The following is a 19003-nucleotide window of genomic DNA, read 5'->3' on the forward strand; positions in this document are numbered from 1 at the left end:
CACAATCCTGAGCTCACTGAAGATGCTTGACGACCAGGTGGCGCTTCATATTATCCTTATCGTTAGTTTTGTGTGAGCAATATGGGCAGTTGAAAGGTTTTTCTCCCGTGTGAATCCGAATGTGTCTCGTAACGTGCGAGGAAATGGCGCTTTTGTAGTCGCAGAAAGGGCACTGACGAGGTTTCCCCATCTTTCCATTCAAGGAATATCTTTCACTTGGACTTGGAACTTGTGAGGCTGCAGCTTCGTAACGTGGTCTGCCTTGCCATACCTGTTGAAAGCCAAATACGGTTTATGATAGATTAATATTACTTTGAATATAAACTTCACAACAGCCAAGTCAATAATACCTGACTCGACAAGACAGAAACCTACGTAAATCTGGCATCATTACACAGTTGTTTTCTGCTTTCAAACACAACTAACATAATTGATAAATGTAACCTATCTGTTTATCAATATGTAAGTATATTCTCTGTTGTAGTAGTTCATTACTTGAGCAGATCATAAAAGCAACTGCTATACTTCTCTCGCGATAAAGCATTTTTGGCTCTAAGATTACATTAACGAATCACTCCAATTCCTATTTACCTCTAAATTCTAAATAATCTTAGTAAAAATAAGCCATACCAGGAGCAATCTGACTAAAAACATTTCACGTTAACTGCTGATACTTGAGAGCAAAAAATTCGGGTGTTATGCGCTGGACAATGTACAGATGAAAAACATTCGAAACGCAAAAGCAAAAGTCTTAAAAGTTAAAACTAGAAATCCTGCTGTGTAGGGCAAGTGGAAACTGACTCCCAGCAATGAAGCCTTATCCAGGATTTCTTCCAGAAAATACACTTTTACAATCACCTAGAAGAAATAGGATATCATTTCTTGTTACTGGGGAGTTGAAGACTTTCAAAGAAGTAGATGAATCTTGCCTGTGCAAGATACGCCAAAATGAGAAAATATTACCAGCTGCGAACTTTTTACTTTGGATATTTGTTGGCAGAAAGTGACAAGAATGAATAAGTAAACATAGGAAGTAATAAGGCCAATGCATTCTTACCAAATGCGTTTCCCTGTGGCAACACGTAAGCTCTGAATTATCATTCCTTCAATGGCGGTGAGATCACTTATGTGCTCTTGGGGCACATTCTCATCATCATAAAGGCAGCACAATCCCAAACAGACTACAAAGCAACGAAGTCTGTGAAAGAGGACTTCATTCATCAACAGCAGACACAGGTTAGCATTACCAAGGATCTAGAACATAAAACTTTAAGAGCACCGAAGGACAAGATGGTAGTCTCGAGCGTATACACTAGAGTTACCATTTCAATACTTAACAACAAATGAAAAGCTCCTTTATCAACCACATAACGCATTTTGTTTCATTCTATAATTGAATGGTAATATGATATAGGGAAGCTAAGTAACATAAATATCTAAAAATGTAATAGTGCAACCATTGGCGTTTTCAATACTCAAGAACATTTAATATCATAAAACAACGGAACGCTGTTGTCCTACTAAAACTGAAATGGAATATATCGAGCGTTCTAGTTCTGGATGTTGTAGTTTTGATCACTGCAAAGGTTTTTAGTAACAACTAAGCATTTGGGGGAAACGTCAGTTTCTAAAAGAACTTTAGAACCATGTGCAATTTCGGATGCTTCTTTTACGCGGAAATATTACTTTCCAAAAGCCATTCCTGGTAGAAGCAAAATTGAGTGGGCGCTGAATTTAAAAACTGCAGAAAACAAATCCTCTCATTCTTCATACAGTAATTTATGAAAAATCGACAGAACTTAACAGTAACTAAAAATAAGCAGCACATACGTAACAAGATCTCAATCCAAAAATATAAATCGGACAAAGATTGAGATTCTGGGGTTTACAAAACCACTTAAAATATATCATATATCAAAGTATACGTAATAAAAAGCTTATCACCTGTCGTAATTTTATTAGATTGCAGTTACAATCCTGATTTTCAACGAGCTGATGCTCCTGACAGCAAAGGATGAAAACATCAGTTTCTAGATAAAATAAGCTGGTTTCAGACAATCTTTAGATACTATGATCATCCTGATAGTTCACAAAATCAGCTGCAGTAGTTAGTGCAAAAGACAAGTGCCACGGAAATTCACTACAAAGAAATACCATCCAGCCTCGCATAGCAGCTTTGCGCTTACTGGAGGTGCTTGAAGAGGAGGTGACGCTTCATGTTATCTTTATCGCTAGTTTTATGAGAGCAGTAAGGACAACTGAAAGGTTTCTCTCCGGTGTGAATCCGGACGTGTCTTGTAATGTGCGAGGGTTTTGTGCTTCTGTAACCACAGTAAGGACACCAGTGAGGTTTCACTCTCTTTCCCGAAAGGCTCTCACTGGGAGTGAGGGTTTGCCGCTCTGCACCTCGCTGAAGTGGGTTACCCTGCCATACCTGTTGGAAACCAGATATACGACAATTTAATATCTACTGAACAAGAACTTCACCTTTACTACTGCAAAAATCAGCAGCACAAGAATAAATATGACAAAAACCTATAATATTCTGGCTTAAAACACATTGGCTGTCAGCTTACTACGGGTGGTGTCAGATGAATAACTTAGTTTACACAATTTGGACGTCAATCATTTTTCTCAAAATTTTGTGCATCGGTATTGTGTAAGAAACTTTCAATATGCACCCTGTTCAATCATATTTTTGGCGTAGTTCTAAGGGCTAAAAAAAAAAAAAAAAAAAACCTTGTTTAATAGTGACCTTATGCAACACTCAATATTCTTTTTGAATACTGCACAGTATCTCAGACACATATCCATCACCAACTGGGACACATACAACATGTCAATTAATTATAAAACAAATATTCCTATGTTGAAGTAGATCGTTACAACCTGAGCATAACCTGCCTTGTTTCTACTCTAGAATATTTTTCTATCTAAAAGGTTTGTTACGGCTAGGAATTCCTCCTTTTCCTCTTTACCAGTGCATTTCATAAATTTGTTTTAAATAGTCAGGCGAAGATCATTCTCGCTGAAAAACTGTCACATTAATTGTAGGCATAACAGTAATGCTTAGCATACGTGAACAAAAATTAGATGAATCAGTACAGAAACTACTAGTCATGGAACTTCTCCCTATAGACTTCTAAAGGCACCTTGTACATAACATTTCTTGCCTAATGAGGAGCTGAAGATGTTTACAGAAATGTGCTGCCCATGGCAGTACTCCAAAATCTGCAAATATACCTCAGTCGAGTTTTAATCTAGTGGCATTTTTAACAGAAAAAAAGACGGGTTCCTGGGTTAGTACGCTCATGGAACATAAATTTTCCCACTGGTAGGCAACACTGGTGTATCTCAACATTTCTTCTGAGAACACTTAGATACCTGTAAGTTGCAAAAAATAAACCAGAGAAAGTACGGGTGATATCTGGTATAGACAGACACATATTATTGACGGAAACGATACTTCCACTCAGACAGAGGTGCCGGCAAGATCATATAAATATGGCACAATGTCAGAGTCAAAAACAACGAAGTCAGCGTAAAAGAATTTGTTATTAAGTTCTTCCACAAAGTAAGGTTGGTTAGCACTGCTCAGATTTCTAAGAACAAAAATATTAAAAAGTGTTGAATGTGTAAAGTAAGTAAACTGGTGCTATGTATCATTTTAACACATTTCAAGAGTGGCTATGTCCTTTATCAGATATGCAACGCATTTTGACAAAAATATTCGTTCATTATATGACAACTGGTAACGAGTCAGGAAAGGACTGCCTCCCCGTTTGTTTGATGGCCCTGATTATCTAGATGTACTACACTGTTTGCAGACAGTGTGCTCCCAACTGAGGTGGTATTACTTCATATAAGTGTACCATTAGTTACAGGCATTGGGTTAGAAAGTGTAATTATCTAAGGCAGCCAGAGTAAGATCAGGTCCCGAAATATTAGAACAGAAAGATGAAGCATTTCAGTGAGCCAAAATTTGTAGCAGGCCAAGAAGCGATAGCAAAAATCCTCTCGCAGTTGACATAGCATGTGTCACGTGCATTCATGAATCCTACCCATCGTCCTAACATCAGTGATATTGAACTGGAAACGAACTTACCTGCAAAATGCCACTTTGAAGAGTTCATGGAATCAGCAAAACAATTGTAAAACACCCTAACATTACACAAACAATATTAATTACCGCTGGGTCATACAAACTGTAGCATTTGAATGACGCAAGAAAAAATACAGTTTCCACTCCCGTCTGTGGATGCAATGATGATACAGATTCAGAGCAGTACTACATATTCTACAAAAAAGTCAAAAAATTAATAAAATGACTAATTAATCTGAACAGCATGAGTCAAACTAATTTCCAAAAATTCTGCTAAATTAGTACTTATACACGATGCACTTATGAAATACAAATCTGTTTGTCCTACAAACTGCAAATGCTGCTTTTTTCCATTCCGATTAAATTGCCATTCAGTAACAGCTCCATCACTTGCATCAGTTTCTTAAGCAAAGCTCCAGACTCTTCAGATGCAGAATTTTCACTGCAAGGTGAACGTAAAACTACAAAATAATAAAATATCAGAAACATAGATAAAAACGTGACGTTAACACTTTGATGCCACACACTCATATTTGTACACCTATTTCCTACGAAAGTATAACAGGGGCCGTGAAAATAGTTGGATTTCTAAAACCACCTCAACATCCCAATCACTGAAAACCATCGAGTTATGAGGCTATATAAAAAAATCCACGTGTTGACAGAGAGATATACCTATATCTGCTTTTCAGTTAATTTACCGAAATGACATATGAAAACAAATCATAGAAACTCCCACTTTTGTAAAGCATCCATAGTAAAATGTGCCACAAAAATTCAATACCTTGTGGTAATAAGTCGTGAACATCATCACATTTACCTCTGTATTGTTCAACTTTTCCCAAGAAAATCAGTAAAAACTTTCTTGAGAAAACACTGCAATGGATATTTCATGATGCGTGTGACGCTACGACTACGGTTACAAATAAATTTCACTGATAAAATTATAGAAATATCTAGCTAGAAAACTGACCTGGAAATTTCTAGTAGGTATAGCTAAAATATACTGTTGTCTACGAAACACCCAGCAAATAATAAAAGTGTTATTTACTTCTGAAAACATGAAAATAAAATACAGTAACGGTATATTAATACTGTGTGGTCATTAATTCGAGAACACTCAAATACTTAAATAAATAAATACAAATCAGAAAAATAGTAACCACAAAATACAGTGTTCTTGCTTAGTTTCAATGTGAAAGGATGATTAAAACACTGCAACTCAAAAGCTTTGTTATTCCTTAAGAACATTTTAGTCGGCAGTCATTTTGAAATCCTGACCAACACAAGTGGTTCTTATAACAAAAGGGAATAAAACGTTAGGTTTTAGTACTGTAGATCACTACTAACGTGAACATCAAAAACTGAGAAATCATTATATAAGAAGGCTGAGCGATGTGCTACGAAAACTGTTATAAAAAATATCACTGTTATAGTTTTGGATCCAACTTTGTATTTTTCACTGCAAATGTTTTTAACAGACTCACAATGAAAAGAAGTGTTGTTTGAAAAAGAAACAAAGCCAGTCTACAACCCCTTCATGTGTACACGGAAATGCTTGACTAGATTCCCCCTGACGCCGGTTTTATAGTTACAGTGTGAACAAGCAAAGGGCTTCTCTCCTGTGTGCGTTCGGTAGTGTTCCACGAGATGGCTTCTGTTACCGCTGGCATAGTTACACAAGGGACACCGGTGCAATTTCGGATGCTTTCTGTTGGGTGGGAATATCTGACCTCCTTCCATTACTCCGCGCTCCCCGGCTACTTTATGGCTAACATTATCCGACCAAACCTGTGGGAAATGTTAACCAGTTCAGTCAAACATCGCACAAGAGCCCTGGAATGAAAGCGCCAAAAAAGCAATCACAGATATGAAGCATTTGCGTCATTTTGAGTAGCACTGTTGACACGCAGGACAGATTACATCGGCATAAACTCCTAATCTTACAGTCTGTGATACACTCACGATATAGATTTTGCATACAAACCGTGTCGATACAATACACAAAGTCCACCGAAAAAAAATCCTCGTTTACTAGAAACCAAATAATTAAGTCCATTGACCGATTACAAAATAATAAAACAACATCTTAATATTCTCGTTTAATGATAAATTTCTGATACAAGAAAAAGAACGCACACGCAAAGCTTTGTAAGAACACAAATGTACAAGAAGAGATGAAGCTGATCCGACCTACAGAATTGCATGTTAGGGAAGCATGATGAAGCCCCATTAACATTCAGGATAACATCACATCTATGGAAGCTATTTTCCGACCGTAGAACAGTTATGAAACGACGCTCCACTCTTCGGAAACTGAGGCTCAGGTATTTTTAAAATGCAGTCGAAAATGTCTGTTCAGATTCCCTCGCACACCCGTTCTGTAGCAGCAGACGGTGCAGGCGTAAGGTTTCTCTCCCGTGTGCGTTCGGAAATGCTCCAGGAAATTGGAGCGTTTGTCGCTCTTATAACTACAATAGGGACACCGATGAACCTTTCGGTTGGCACCTAATGAAGCGACACTCAATGCTGACGCTCCATCAAAGGCACTTGCACTGGCATTATCCGGCCACACCTGCAAAACAGTGCAGCCAATCAATGAAGAGGGTCACTGATTACCTACGAACTATAAACAAGTCATTTGTAAGCACTAAGTAAAGTAGTACATGACTCAGCAGCAACCGCAATATCCGTCGCACTTGACAAGGACTCACAATTAAACAAGGTAGTAAAAGGAGCATATTTTTCGAGAGCGATGAATTGAGAATACAAACCATAACTGCAGCTTGGCAGGATATCGTATTTTATGCGGCTGAAGCAGAAAGTTGAAACCAAACATTTCACAGTTTGACAAAATGCAATGGCCTCACTAATCTAGACAAATAATCGTGTCAAATGGTGGTTATTTTTAGGTTAAAACATGTTGGACCTGATGATGAGATTTTCCTTGTGAATTTTATATTTGTTTTTGTTTTGACCAACATTACCAATACGCATCACGTCTTCAATGGGGAATCAACCCTCTTTTATGATCACCATGAGTTTCAGTGTTGCAATACACTAACAAAATAGACTGGAAAATAAAACCTACTAAAAAAATGAAGGAGGTTACAAGCAGGCAAAACAAAAACATTAATTTCTTGTTGAAATCAATGACCACATTGATTAATCTGGTGTCATTAAAACTGGCGTCGCAACATCCAGGTTACTGACGCCATAAAAAACTAAATATGACTTAAAAAAAGAAGAAAAAAACAATATAAAGTTTAAGAATCTTCCTTTTAAAATTTCGCATCATATCCCAACCCTTTTCAGGGAACTTCCTGAACAGTTTGTGGTATTAGTATAGCGCCTATGACTCGACAAAAGTTAAATGTTAAAACCCTGAAACATTATTAAAAAACAGATTCGCTGCACAATTAATATATAACATCGTATCAATAAATTTCTGTATAATTGTATAATAATGTATATTTTTCTCAATTAGCGAAGGTGATAATGCACGGTTTTGAAAATGTTCCCAATGGAGTTCCACAAGTGTGCCACTTTCAAGTTCGATATACGAAATAAATCAAAAAGTTTTCCGCGCCAGAAATAACAATTTATATGAATAAGATAACTGTCATTTTGACGGCAGCGAAGTCTTAGATTACAAACCATGAAAGTAGCGCACTAATGAAACTTCATTGGGAACATTTTCAAAAGCGCGCAGTATACCACCTTCACAAATTGAGTAAAATATACATTATTACACACCATTATACAGACAATTTATAGAGACAATGTTATATATTAATAGTGCAGCGAAGCTATTTTTAGAAAATGCCTACAGAAAGGTTGAAAAACACAATTCGGGAAACATGCATTTTCAATGTTTTAACATCAACATATGTCGAATCATAGGTACTATACTAATACCACAAAGTATACAATACATTATTATATATCATTAGAAAGGTCATTTAATCTACTTTAATTTCGTATATAACAATGACTTTGAAAAATTGCTTAGTTTAGGAGTATAAAAATTTTGCTAGGGGCTTCGGACTTGGAGGACCTGTCCACATACTCATTTTCCTATCCGATTTGTTGTAGTAGCAATACTAAAAAATGAAAATCACAAAAAAAGCTATCATATAAGCATGCATATCTTGCAAAACTTATGTAAATATTTTTACTAAAATGTTATCAGTAGTCTTTGGTTTTTATATCACCTACGTACAATGCCTTGTAATTTGGTTTTTATATCACCTACGTACAATGCCTTGTAATTTGTCTCATTGAATGAAATTGACCATTCCCTGATACGAAAATGAATGCACAAAGGTAGAAAGAATTTTCACTCATAATGGTGCATTTTTCATTTTATTCTAACTTTCTTTCAGATTTCTTTTCATAAAACAGGACTTTACCCGGTCAATAAACCTGATGTAAGCAAATTAAGAGAATTGAACTTAACCCGGTCTGACGCATAAAAACATTGTTCTCCGGAAAAAATGACGAAGAGCACATGTGTAGAGATTGCCACAGTTATTTTGCGTAAAAAGTGGGAGAAAACTCTATGAACTTCATTTGTTTCTTGCACAGGCAGTCGGCATCTGTGGAAGGTATAGGTCTGCTATATCCCTAGTCTTCTTTATTAGGTTTCAGTTCTAGCAATGCATACATTAAAGAGGAAATGACAACAATCCACAAGCCGTGGAAGGCTTTTATTAGTTTTCTGAAAAGACAACTATTGTTCCGGCTTTGTCTGTCCGTTCGTATTTTTTTCTGTCCGCCCTCAGATCTTAAAATCCACTGAGGCTAGAGGGCTAAATTGGTGTGTTGATCATCCACCTTCCAATCATCAAACATACCAAATTGCAGCCCTCTAGTCTCAGTTTTTTCTTATGAAGGTTGAAGCTAACCATAAATCGTGCGTCTAGCAACGATAGAAACAAGGCCACCACCGGGTCGTGATTAAAGTTTCATGAGCCGCGGCTCATACAGCATTATACCGAGACCACCGAAAGATAGGTCTATTTTCGGTAGCCTTAATTATGCGATGTACAGAAAACTCGATTGCGCCGAAGAAACTTCGGCGCATTTTTTACTTGTTTTTATAAGGAACACTGAAGGGGATTAGAGAGATGATGATCTGTGACTGCACTCGGAAAAGGAAACACTTCCATTGAAACAGGACAACTATTGGCATCTCATGGAATATAATAAAAGGACTAAATTCTTGGCTTTAGTTCTTAACCTTTCTGATGCAGTTAATCTATATTACAGAAAATTAATTGAACAAAATCAACACTATACTTCTTCTTTAACAATGGCATGACAAATACAGTACTTGTTTCATGTAATTCAAACTATAAATCAGACCTCTTTTCTCAGATGAAAACAGTCATTATAAGTTTTATATATGAACGGCAAAGAATTTTTTCCCTCAACAACGGGGAATAAAACTAAGTGAAAAATTAATCATTTATTTCAAAACTCAGTACACAGCTTTTAAACAATCTGCACCGAATCAAATATATATTTATAGAGGTCTATATCGCTGTTATTTTCTCTGGCAGACGACTGCATTACAACTTTCTTCCAGCCGACTCAATGGACTACAAGCCACAATATACAGTTTGGATAGTTCAATGGAAGAAATCCAATGCAGAGAAATTAAACGATTTAATAAGAAAAAATAAGAGAGGGCAGTAAGTAAGGCATAAAAAAAAACACTAAGGAACCAGTGAATCGAAAGAAAGAAACTCGGGCTCACTTTTTTTAAATGACGGCGAGAGGAAGGTTTCGTATCAGTCATAAATTGAGGTTTATGCAAATAGAGGTGGTTCCTTGATACATAAACACTTCTGTATGTGGACCTATTTTTTCTAGATAGTCCAAATATTTCAAAAACTATGCCAATGATCTCAAGTCGTTTACAGCACCTTCACCGGTCAGGTCACTTACAGGTCGCAAAATACCATAAGTATCTCAGTTTAAAAAAAATCACACTGAAATAACACTGATATAAGACGTGGCATAAGCACGTGCAGTTGCCAAAATTAAATATTCATTTCCGATATTGATATTCTACATGTCTGCGGATGTGTCTTTTCAAATGAGACTTCACACCAGTTCTGTAATCACAGTAGGAACACGAGAAAGGTTTTTCACCCGTGTGAGTTCGGTAGTGGTCGACAAAGTGAGACCGATACATGGTCACGTAGGAGCAAAGAGGACAGTGATGTACCTTCGGAGGTTTGTGGTTGGAGGGATGGTGACCTTGCACTCCCTGACTGGCTTCGGCCGTACCTGTCCGCCTTCTTTCGGCCATGTCAGCCGAATTGACCATCCAGACCTGCAGAAAATGGTTCTTTCGTTTAGTCTGCGGTACTCTATATACTGCTCGGGTGAAATCTGCATGTTTGACATTCACTATCAAATAAATTTCAAGAAATGTTAAAATTGGATCTCATCCTGTAGTACTTTGCAGTACACAGGAATAAAGGCACCTCTCAGCTGATAACAAATTGGAGACAGGGACTTGTTATAAATCAGATATCTACACGTACACATGACATCCCTCATACAATGCAAATCATTCAGAATGACACGTCAAACCCTCCCGACAGAACTGAACTGATTTGTTTGATCAGTTATTCAAACTTAAATGAACCTTAATAAGACTGACATTATACACTCCAGGGCCAAAAGGAAAGAACACTTGAGAACATTAAAAATGACACAATTCTGGCAACACCTCACTCGTTTTTGCGGATATTCAGCCTCACAAAAGTATGTATCTCATTTTCGACAGTTTGCGGCAAAGTTAATTGTAAACATTAATACATACAAAATCACCTAACTATTCAATGGACGATCAGATGAATCTGATGTCTTAGCTGTGCTTAATGCCCTTCCTCATGTAGATGTAAATGAGCTTAGGATAATACTTTAAAAGGTTAGTTCTGCTTGGTTTTCTGTAACACTAGAAAATTTATGATGAACTAATCAGGGAGTGTAATGAAGGTCATAAAGAGGTAGATGAAGGACAAGAAATTCAACCTCAATGAGATAACACTGGATGCGAGCGAATGAATAAGGATAAGAAAAACAAAGGGAAGCCAAAAATATTGGTATTGAAATATGCAATCAAATAAAAAATACAGAGGCGCAAACACTACAGTGAAAGCAACTTTATCACCAAAATATGTAACCTTCATAGGAAATACTTGGAAATAACAAATATAATAAGTGTTTTGGCGCCCACATTGCGATAAAGAAGGAGAAATGAATATTGGGAAACCTGAATACACGGTAGTCAGAGTATTCAGTCAGCTGACCCGAGACGATGAGGTGTGAAAACTCGAAAGACATTTAAGACATCGAAAAGCTTATCTTTTCAAAAAACAATTACAATAAGAAAGAACAAGGAATTCCAGTAAACTGTAAAAGTTGGCTGAAAAAAATTGGGGGCTGCCGGATGGAGCAAATGAGGAAGTAGAAGGCCCTCCAAAAGTAAACAAGGGCGAAGAAGATAAAGCCAGAGACAGAAACAAAAAGGAACAAGTCAAAAATAACAGAAACTACTTCAAACGTTACATGTTCTTACATATTTACGAATGTGCAAGGTTCGAACTGAAAGAAATCTGTTTTTAACACCAGTAGTTTTTAACCAGGGAATAACTCTACAACAGAAATTCCTTATTTCAATTCCACTTCAGCTGCTTATATTTCACTGAAAACGGGTCCTCCTCAAATAGTTAGAAACGATTATATTCAAAGTCAACATCTGGCTTCCAGCAGTAACGAGTTGTTTCATCACACTGACTACGAAAGCCAGTTCTCATCTCTTCACTACACATGTCTCCGAAGATGCTTTTTCAAATTAGAATTAACACTAGTTTTATATGGACAGTACGGACATGTGAACGGTTTCTCTCCCGTATGCGTCCGGTAATGGTCTAAAAAGTGAGTGCGATACATCGTGACGTAGTTGCAGTGAGGGCACTGGTGCGTCTTGGGTCTCCTCTCAGATGGATAGGAATGACTGGTGCTACTGGCTTCCAGAATCCCTCCTCCTCCCGACGAAGGATTGCTATTGTTCAACCAAACCTGCAGAAAATGGTTCCTTCTCTCAGTCAGTTGTTCTCATCTAAACTATTGACCAGTCAGTTACTACATTTAAAGATTTGCTAAAAGCACTGGGACGTGACACTTCTCTAATGAATGCTACAAGCTCTTGAAGTTCAAAAATGACAACAAGACCACTAAATCCGTTAAGTGTATATCATTCCGAATATATCTCCCATATCCAAACCAACGCCATGTTGTACTGCAAAGTAATAGAAACTTGCTCATTTTACACACAGCGTTTTAATTAGTAGCTTCATAATATGTTCTTATGATAATCTAGAGAGAGCAAACGGCCTACCGTGCATTAATACTTATTTATACCCAAATATATATATACTAATAAAACGCATGCATTCGAAAAGGGAATCTCAAAAGGCACGCAAGTATTTGAGATCCCGTAAAAGGGTAATGATATTCATGGAACCATCATCTACCGCCAGACCAGCCGCTGCAAGATGCAAAGGAGACTTGAAAGAGGTCAGGTCCCGCCTCATAGAAAACGGCTACAGTAGATTCACATCAACCGTGCATCTGATGTCTAGGCCAGTCCCTTACGACGCTCCTAATTGGCTGTTGATAAGCCAATCACAGGGCTGAAAACTCTGTCTCTCTCGAGAAAGTTCACATGGGCAGGATGTATGTTCCACCGCTCCTGAGGGATATGCCTTTCAAACGTATCCCTTAGGAGAGATGGAACGTACATCCTGCCCATGTGAACTCTCTCGAGAGATTGACGTACTCCTGCCCATGTGAACTCTCTCGAGAGACTGAGAGTTTCCAGCCCTGTGATTGGCTTATTAACAGCCAAAAAGGAGCGTCGTATGGGACGGGCCTAGACATCAAATGCACGGTTGATGTGAATCTACTATAAAAGCAAACAGCAAGGAAGCCATAATGTTTCAGCCAGGCAAATTTGTGACTTTCCTTCCTCTATTCAACCCATTTATTTTCTACTTCATTGTGAAAGCGTCACATAAAAGTAGCTGGCGATTTCATACGGCGTTAATACTGAAAAGAATAGGAATGTGCGTCATTACATCAAAATTATTTGCTAAATAAAGGTTGAAAGGAAACAGGTTTTATCTTTATATTTTATGGAAAACCTTGATTACCCTAACTGTCACTGAATCAGAGCAAATTTAGGTCAAACATCTGGAGATGAGACAAAAATGTACATTTTCCCAAAAAATCATTTAAAATACCAATTCTGCTACGTCTGCGGGATCCTCAAGGAACCCTGTTCTCCTCCTGACGATAAGTTTTGATATAAAACCAAATTATGAATTGCCTTGTGGTGTCTTGTTTTACAAAATACGTAGAAAAGTAATTTCAAGAAATTATACGGGGTTACAGATGATTCGATTTGTACACAAACAAGAACAGACACGTTTAGATAAATAATACACACAATATATATATATATATATATATAAATATATATATATATATATATATATATATATATATATATATATATATATACCCACACACACACACACACACACCACACAATATATATATATATATATATATATATATATATATATATATATATATATATATATTTCTACTCATCCTTGTGAGTCGGAAACTTTTGCGAAACACGTTTTCATTTATACACACACACACACACACACACTATATATATATATATATATATATATATTATATAGTATATATATATATATAATATACATATATACATATATACATATATATACACTATATATATATATATATAATATATATATATATATAGATATATATATATATAGATATAATATATATATATATATATATATATATATATATATATCATATATATATACGCAAATGTGTACCTATATATAAACAAATATACATATATGATATCAAAAATCTTTTAATACTAAATTCAATATGTCTTGGGAATCACTTACATCCGAGAGGAATTTTAATTGATAAGTACTTCTGGCCCACCCACGGTATAAGGAATTCTGTATTAAACGATATTTGTGACTTAATATTTATGACACACACACACACACATATATTATATAATATATTATATAAATAATGTGTTGTTCACAAGAGGAAAGACCAATATCAACTAGTACACCAACAAGGTGTATTAGTTGATATTGCACAAATGACAGCCACACCCCCAAAAAAAGGAAAGAGAATAATGAATCATCTGAGGATTTGAAGCTTTTGGATGGAGCGTATTTCTTGAAATCAGTATCTAAGCGCATTCTGTTTTCTAGACCCTCTATGTTGCAATCCATAGACAGATTTTAGATGTAAGTATTATGCAATCGTTTCATTCTAGTATTTCGTTCACACTTACAGTAGCTTTAAAATAAGATCATGGAATGTTTTCTGAAATGTTTACTTGGAGATAAAATCACATCTAACATTCATAAATTTCAACTAATAAGGAACCACGTGGTTCATTTTATTTCATGTGCCTCCGCAAATGTCTTCAGATTAGAACCGATACTATATAGTCTTGTAAGAACAATGCGGACATGTGATTGGCTTCTCTCCAGTATGCGCCCGGTAATGCTCTCAAAAGTGAGAACGGTATGACGTGACGCAGCTGCAATGAGGGAGGGCAGCGGTGCTACTTGCGTCTTCCCCTCCCAGGCGGGTAAGCATGACTGATGCTACTGGTGCCAGCGCTTCCTCTTCCTTCCACGGAATCATAGGAATTGCTAGTCACCCAAATCTGCAGAAAATGGCTGCTTACGAAAAGGCATAAGAAATGCCGAGGTGGCATCATTTTTAAGACAAAGGAAATTGTGCACTACCTCAAAGTGTACCAAATCAGTGGTGAAAATTTTAACTAGTCTGTATTCACTTGTTTGATCCATCACAACAGTGCTGATGAACGGCAGTCTACACTTTGACATGACTTTTAGTGCGACTGCTCACTCCATTTCAGTTCTAGGTTCAATGTTATCATATCATTGTGGGGCAGACAAAGAGTGGGTAATCTCCACATAACCACACTTGTTCATATGCGGAACAAACCAGGCCTTAACGTGAGAATCAATCTTCTGGCGCAAACTAGATTTATATGTTTTTTATCGGTTTCCATGTGGCGCTAGAAGATTTATCCTTATCTTAAGACCGTAGGTTTGTTAGATATGAAAATTACAAATTAATTGAAAAATTGTCACTTTTGTTAGCTATGAAAAATACTGATCAAAAATTGTCAATTTCATTATTTCATTCCTAGCAATGAATTACTGACTTGTATATATTACTTTCAGGAAGATATTAAGCTCACTCTTCCCCTTCCTGGCAAAACAGTATGAAAAAATAAACTGGTAATAACAGACTGGAGAATGACAGGGTACTAGAGGCACGTCACAATCAAGGTCACCTTAGGAAGGCTTTAGAGTACTAGTTTAAATATCGGCAACCCATTTTTAAGTCCAAGCCTGATTTGCGATCAACTTTGCCCTTTCTGAACTATGAAAACAATGTTATCTGAAAAAGCATCCATTACTTTACTTTCCTGTCCCGGCTAATACTGCAGCTGTTTAAGGAGATAAACACAACAACCAAAATCACAGTCTACTTACTTTTGTCCAAAAGGTTACATTGAAAAGAACAAATGATCTGTGGCATGGGATAGCACGAAAATCATAACACCAGAACAGGCACAGTGACACACTGTGGACAAGGAGCAGACACAAACCTGAAAAGCTCAAGCAATACGGAACAATGACCGTAGCTGGCAAGACATGATATTCTGCAGAGTGCTAAGAGATACTACCGGTAAAACCAAATTTGTTACATACTTTTATTAAATGCATTTTTGCTAAATCACTGTGGGAAGGTGTGCTAAAATTATGTTAAAATATTCACAACCCATAGCCTACTACACTTACTAATCCACTCTCATTTTTTAAGAAGACTCGGAGCAAGTTCCCAACTCATCAAATATTCTGCCATTTTGTTTTCAAGACTAACAGCCATGTTTCTAGCAGCTATCAAGCCACAAAGGTGACAAACCTTCTGGAGCATAAACCACCACAAGGATGCAAGACCTTGTGGAGCGTAAGCCAGAACAAGTTTGGTTACAAAAAAACAACAATTAGAAAAGAACTTGTCGCTGTCAATAAAAGCCTCGTAAAATAAGAGGAAAATGCTCGTAAGACGATTATGGCTTGAAGACTTTTTCTTGTCCTTCCATAAATTCTTTTTTAATAAATGCTACAAGAAATTAACATTTCAAAACAGAATAGCTCAACTTTGCCATGAAAATAAAATCAATTGTCCTTCATGAACTGAAAAGATATACAAAAGTTCTTAAAAAAACTACACGAACAGCTCATAAGGTAGTATCAGAAGGTAATATAAATAAAACAACGCTTCATTCTAAATGAGAATTTATATCAGCAAAAAGCAGTCGAAGTTAACACTGTCACCACAAAAACTGCAGCTTTCCATTCATTTGTCTATACTGTATAACACTGCCCTTATTCAGTTCCACTTTATTTGTGACTGACAAAATGCAATGTAAACGAATCTTTCGAATTTGTTATGTAAGGGCAGTAAGGACACGAAAACTCTGATGTACTATCTTTGTGGACCAAACGAACATGACGTACCAAATTTGACTTATCATTGGATGTATAGTTACAGAGGGAACACGAGAAAGGCTTCTCCCCAGTATGGGTGCGATAATGCTTCTTGAAATTATAGCGGTTGCGACAACTATAAGGACAGCGAGAACAAGAATACATATCTCTTTTCTGGGATGTCTGAAGAAGCCAGTCCACCTCATTTTCGGCGGTCCTTGTTTTCGCATTATCCGGCCACACCTGTAGGAGATGGCAATTGATTCAGTGAAACCTTATCTCATGACCTTTCACGATCATTTAAAATTAGTATAACTCACAGTTCAGCCATACATTGAACTTTCCACAGATATTTAAAATCCTTATCAATACCATGTTCCTAATGTCATGTCATGTATAGATACTTGCGTCCTTTGGTGCACTACCATTCTCATAAATGTTCCTTAAAATCTATACTCAGCATAAGAAAACGAAATATTTGGATTTAGCAACAAACATAACACCAAAACATCTGGGATTGTTCCATGAGCAATACAATCTGGGTAATGTGCCTACAATCGTCATCCCCACAATCCAATGCCAGCCTCTTAACTATCTTACTATTTGCCTCCCCCCACCCCCCACCGACGATTTTGGTTGTACTTGTAGACAGACGGTAAGAAACTGTTTTAATGCTGTTCAAAGCTATGATCCAGACATAATATAGATCAGAAGAATACTTACTTTGGAAAAACCTGTAGTTTTCAGTCACCGCATGACAGGTCTGAACCAAAAGGGACTTGGGTGGATTTACAGTTTCTGGAGGAATGCAACCGGCACTTGAACCCTTTGTGCTTACGTGAAGAAGTCACAGTTTATCTCTATCATGTTAGCTATTATGTTACAGACAATAAGAACGAAGCAAAACCTCATGCATATGACTATGAGGGGAAAATGTTATTCAACTTTCGAGGAAACCTTCTCCAGTCATTCATAGAAGTAGTATATACGTGCTTGTTCGCGCGCTGGAACCCAGGGTTCCTGTCTCCCCCACCCTCCAAATCTACCTAGTAGACTGCCCTCCACCCGGGGCGGACAAATTTAAATATCGAGTGGCTCATCGCCTGCTCTAGGTTATACCTAAACTACAATAATGCTACATTTGGCCAAATTCAAGGATAAGTAAAAAAAAAAAAAAAAAAAAAAAAAAAAAAAAAACTTCAGACGGTTTCATTGCTGGGTACTGGTGCCAGTTTCAACGTGAGATGGTGGAAATAGATGATATAAGGGCATCCTAGAATTTACATTTTTATTTCATTTTTATTGATAATGGGTGGGCAAATTACAAGTTCCGTAAGTATTCAAGAAATGGTGGAAACTACAACTCAAAAATTTCCGAGGTCTTTGGAACTGAATTGGAAATCTTTGCTTGAAAAGCTCCTCCCTTTGAACGAAATCATGAAGCTGCAAAAAAAATAAATAAAAAAAATAACTTCAGCATTCATCATTGGAAACCGAGCCATTTAACTGAAATCAGGTTAAACAACCTTACACCACATTCTAACCCAGACCACACCCCCTCCCCCACAAAAAAAATAATAAATGCCTGTATGCTTTCTTTATTTTACAAAATTTAGCATGATTTTCTTCAGAGTTCAACATTCAATACTAGACTGAGAAATGAAACTGCAGACATTTAAGTTTATTTTATTAAGACTACAATCCAACACAAATAGTCAATTAGGGCCGATGTTCATTCCATAGAAAAAATGTCCTCTTCCATTTTCTTAAATAAGTAATGTTTTACATAAAAATCATAACCAAGTAGTGTCTTGTTTGTGGTACGATCTGTGTGGAAGGTCATAGCAATCGAAGGCAACCACACACACATACATGCATATATATATATATATATATATATATATATATATATATATATATATATATATATATATATATATATATATCAGTGATGGTTAAAGATATGGTATTTCAAACGGTCATTGCGATTGCATTCGAAAGGGCACTGAGGACACGAGAACCTTTTCTTGGAGGTATGAATCAGATAGTGCTGAGTCAGGTTCCACTTTTTCCTAGTTCTGAAGGGGCACTGAGGGCATGAATAGTATCTATACCCCGCAGGCGGAGTGCCAGAGACTGCCAACCGGTCCCGAGGATCAACTTCTATCTCAGCACCTTGACTTTGACTGCTGTCAAAATCCAGCCACAC

General features: G+C 36.8%; 1 protein-coding gene across 18 annotated transcripts in view; it reads right to left on the reverse strand.

The window, feature by feature from the left end:
• Window positions 1-19003, reverse strand: part of LOC135225753 (zinc finger and BTB domain-containing protein 24-like) — a 526510-nt gene that overhangs the window by 131258 nt on the left and 376249 nt on the right. The window contains exon 6 of one of the 18 annotated variants that reach the window (XM_064265182.1): window positions 1-271. This exon is cut by the window's left edge and continues 2 nt beyond it. The exons of 9 other annotated variants lie outside the window; for them this stretch is intronic. In XM_064265182.1, coding sequence (XP_064121252.1) covers window positions 14-271 — 258 coding nt within the window. In that variant the 3' untranslated portion in view covers window positions 1-13. Of the gene's footprint in view, window positions 272-1992; window positions 2435-5496; window positions 5894-6410; window positions 6678-9823; window positions 10446-11929; window positions 12203-16585; window positions 17038-18732 lie in introns of those variants that run through there. 8 more of the 18 variants (XM_064265185.1, XM_064265181.1, XM_064265187.1 and 5 more) reach the window with 8 other exon arrangements.

Source organism: Macrobrachium nipponense, chromosome 13 (genome assembly GCF_015104395.2).
Source record: "Macrobrachium nipponense isolate FS-2020 chromosome 13, ASM1510439v2, whole genome shotgun sequence".
Lineage (NCBI taxonomy): Eukaryota > Metazoa > Arthropoda > Malacostraca > Decapoda > Palaemonidae > Macrobrachium > Macrobrachium nipponense.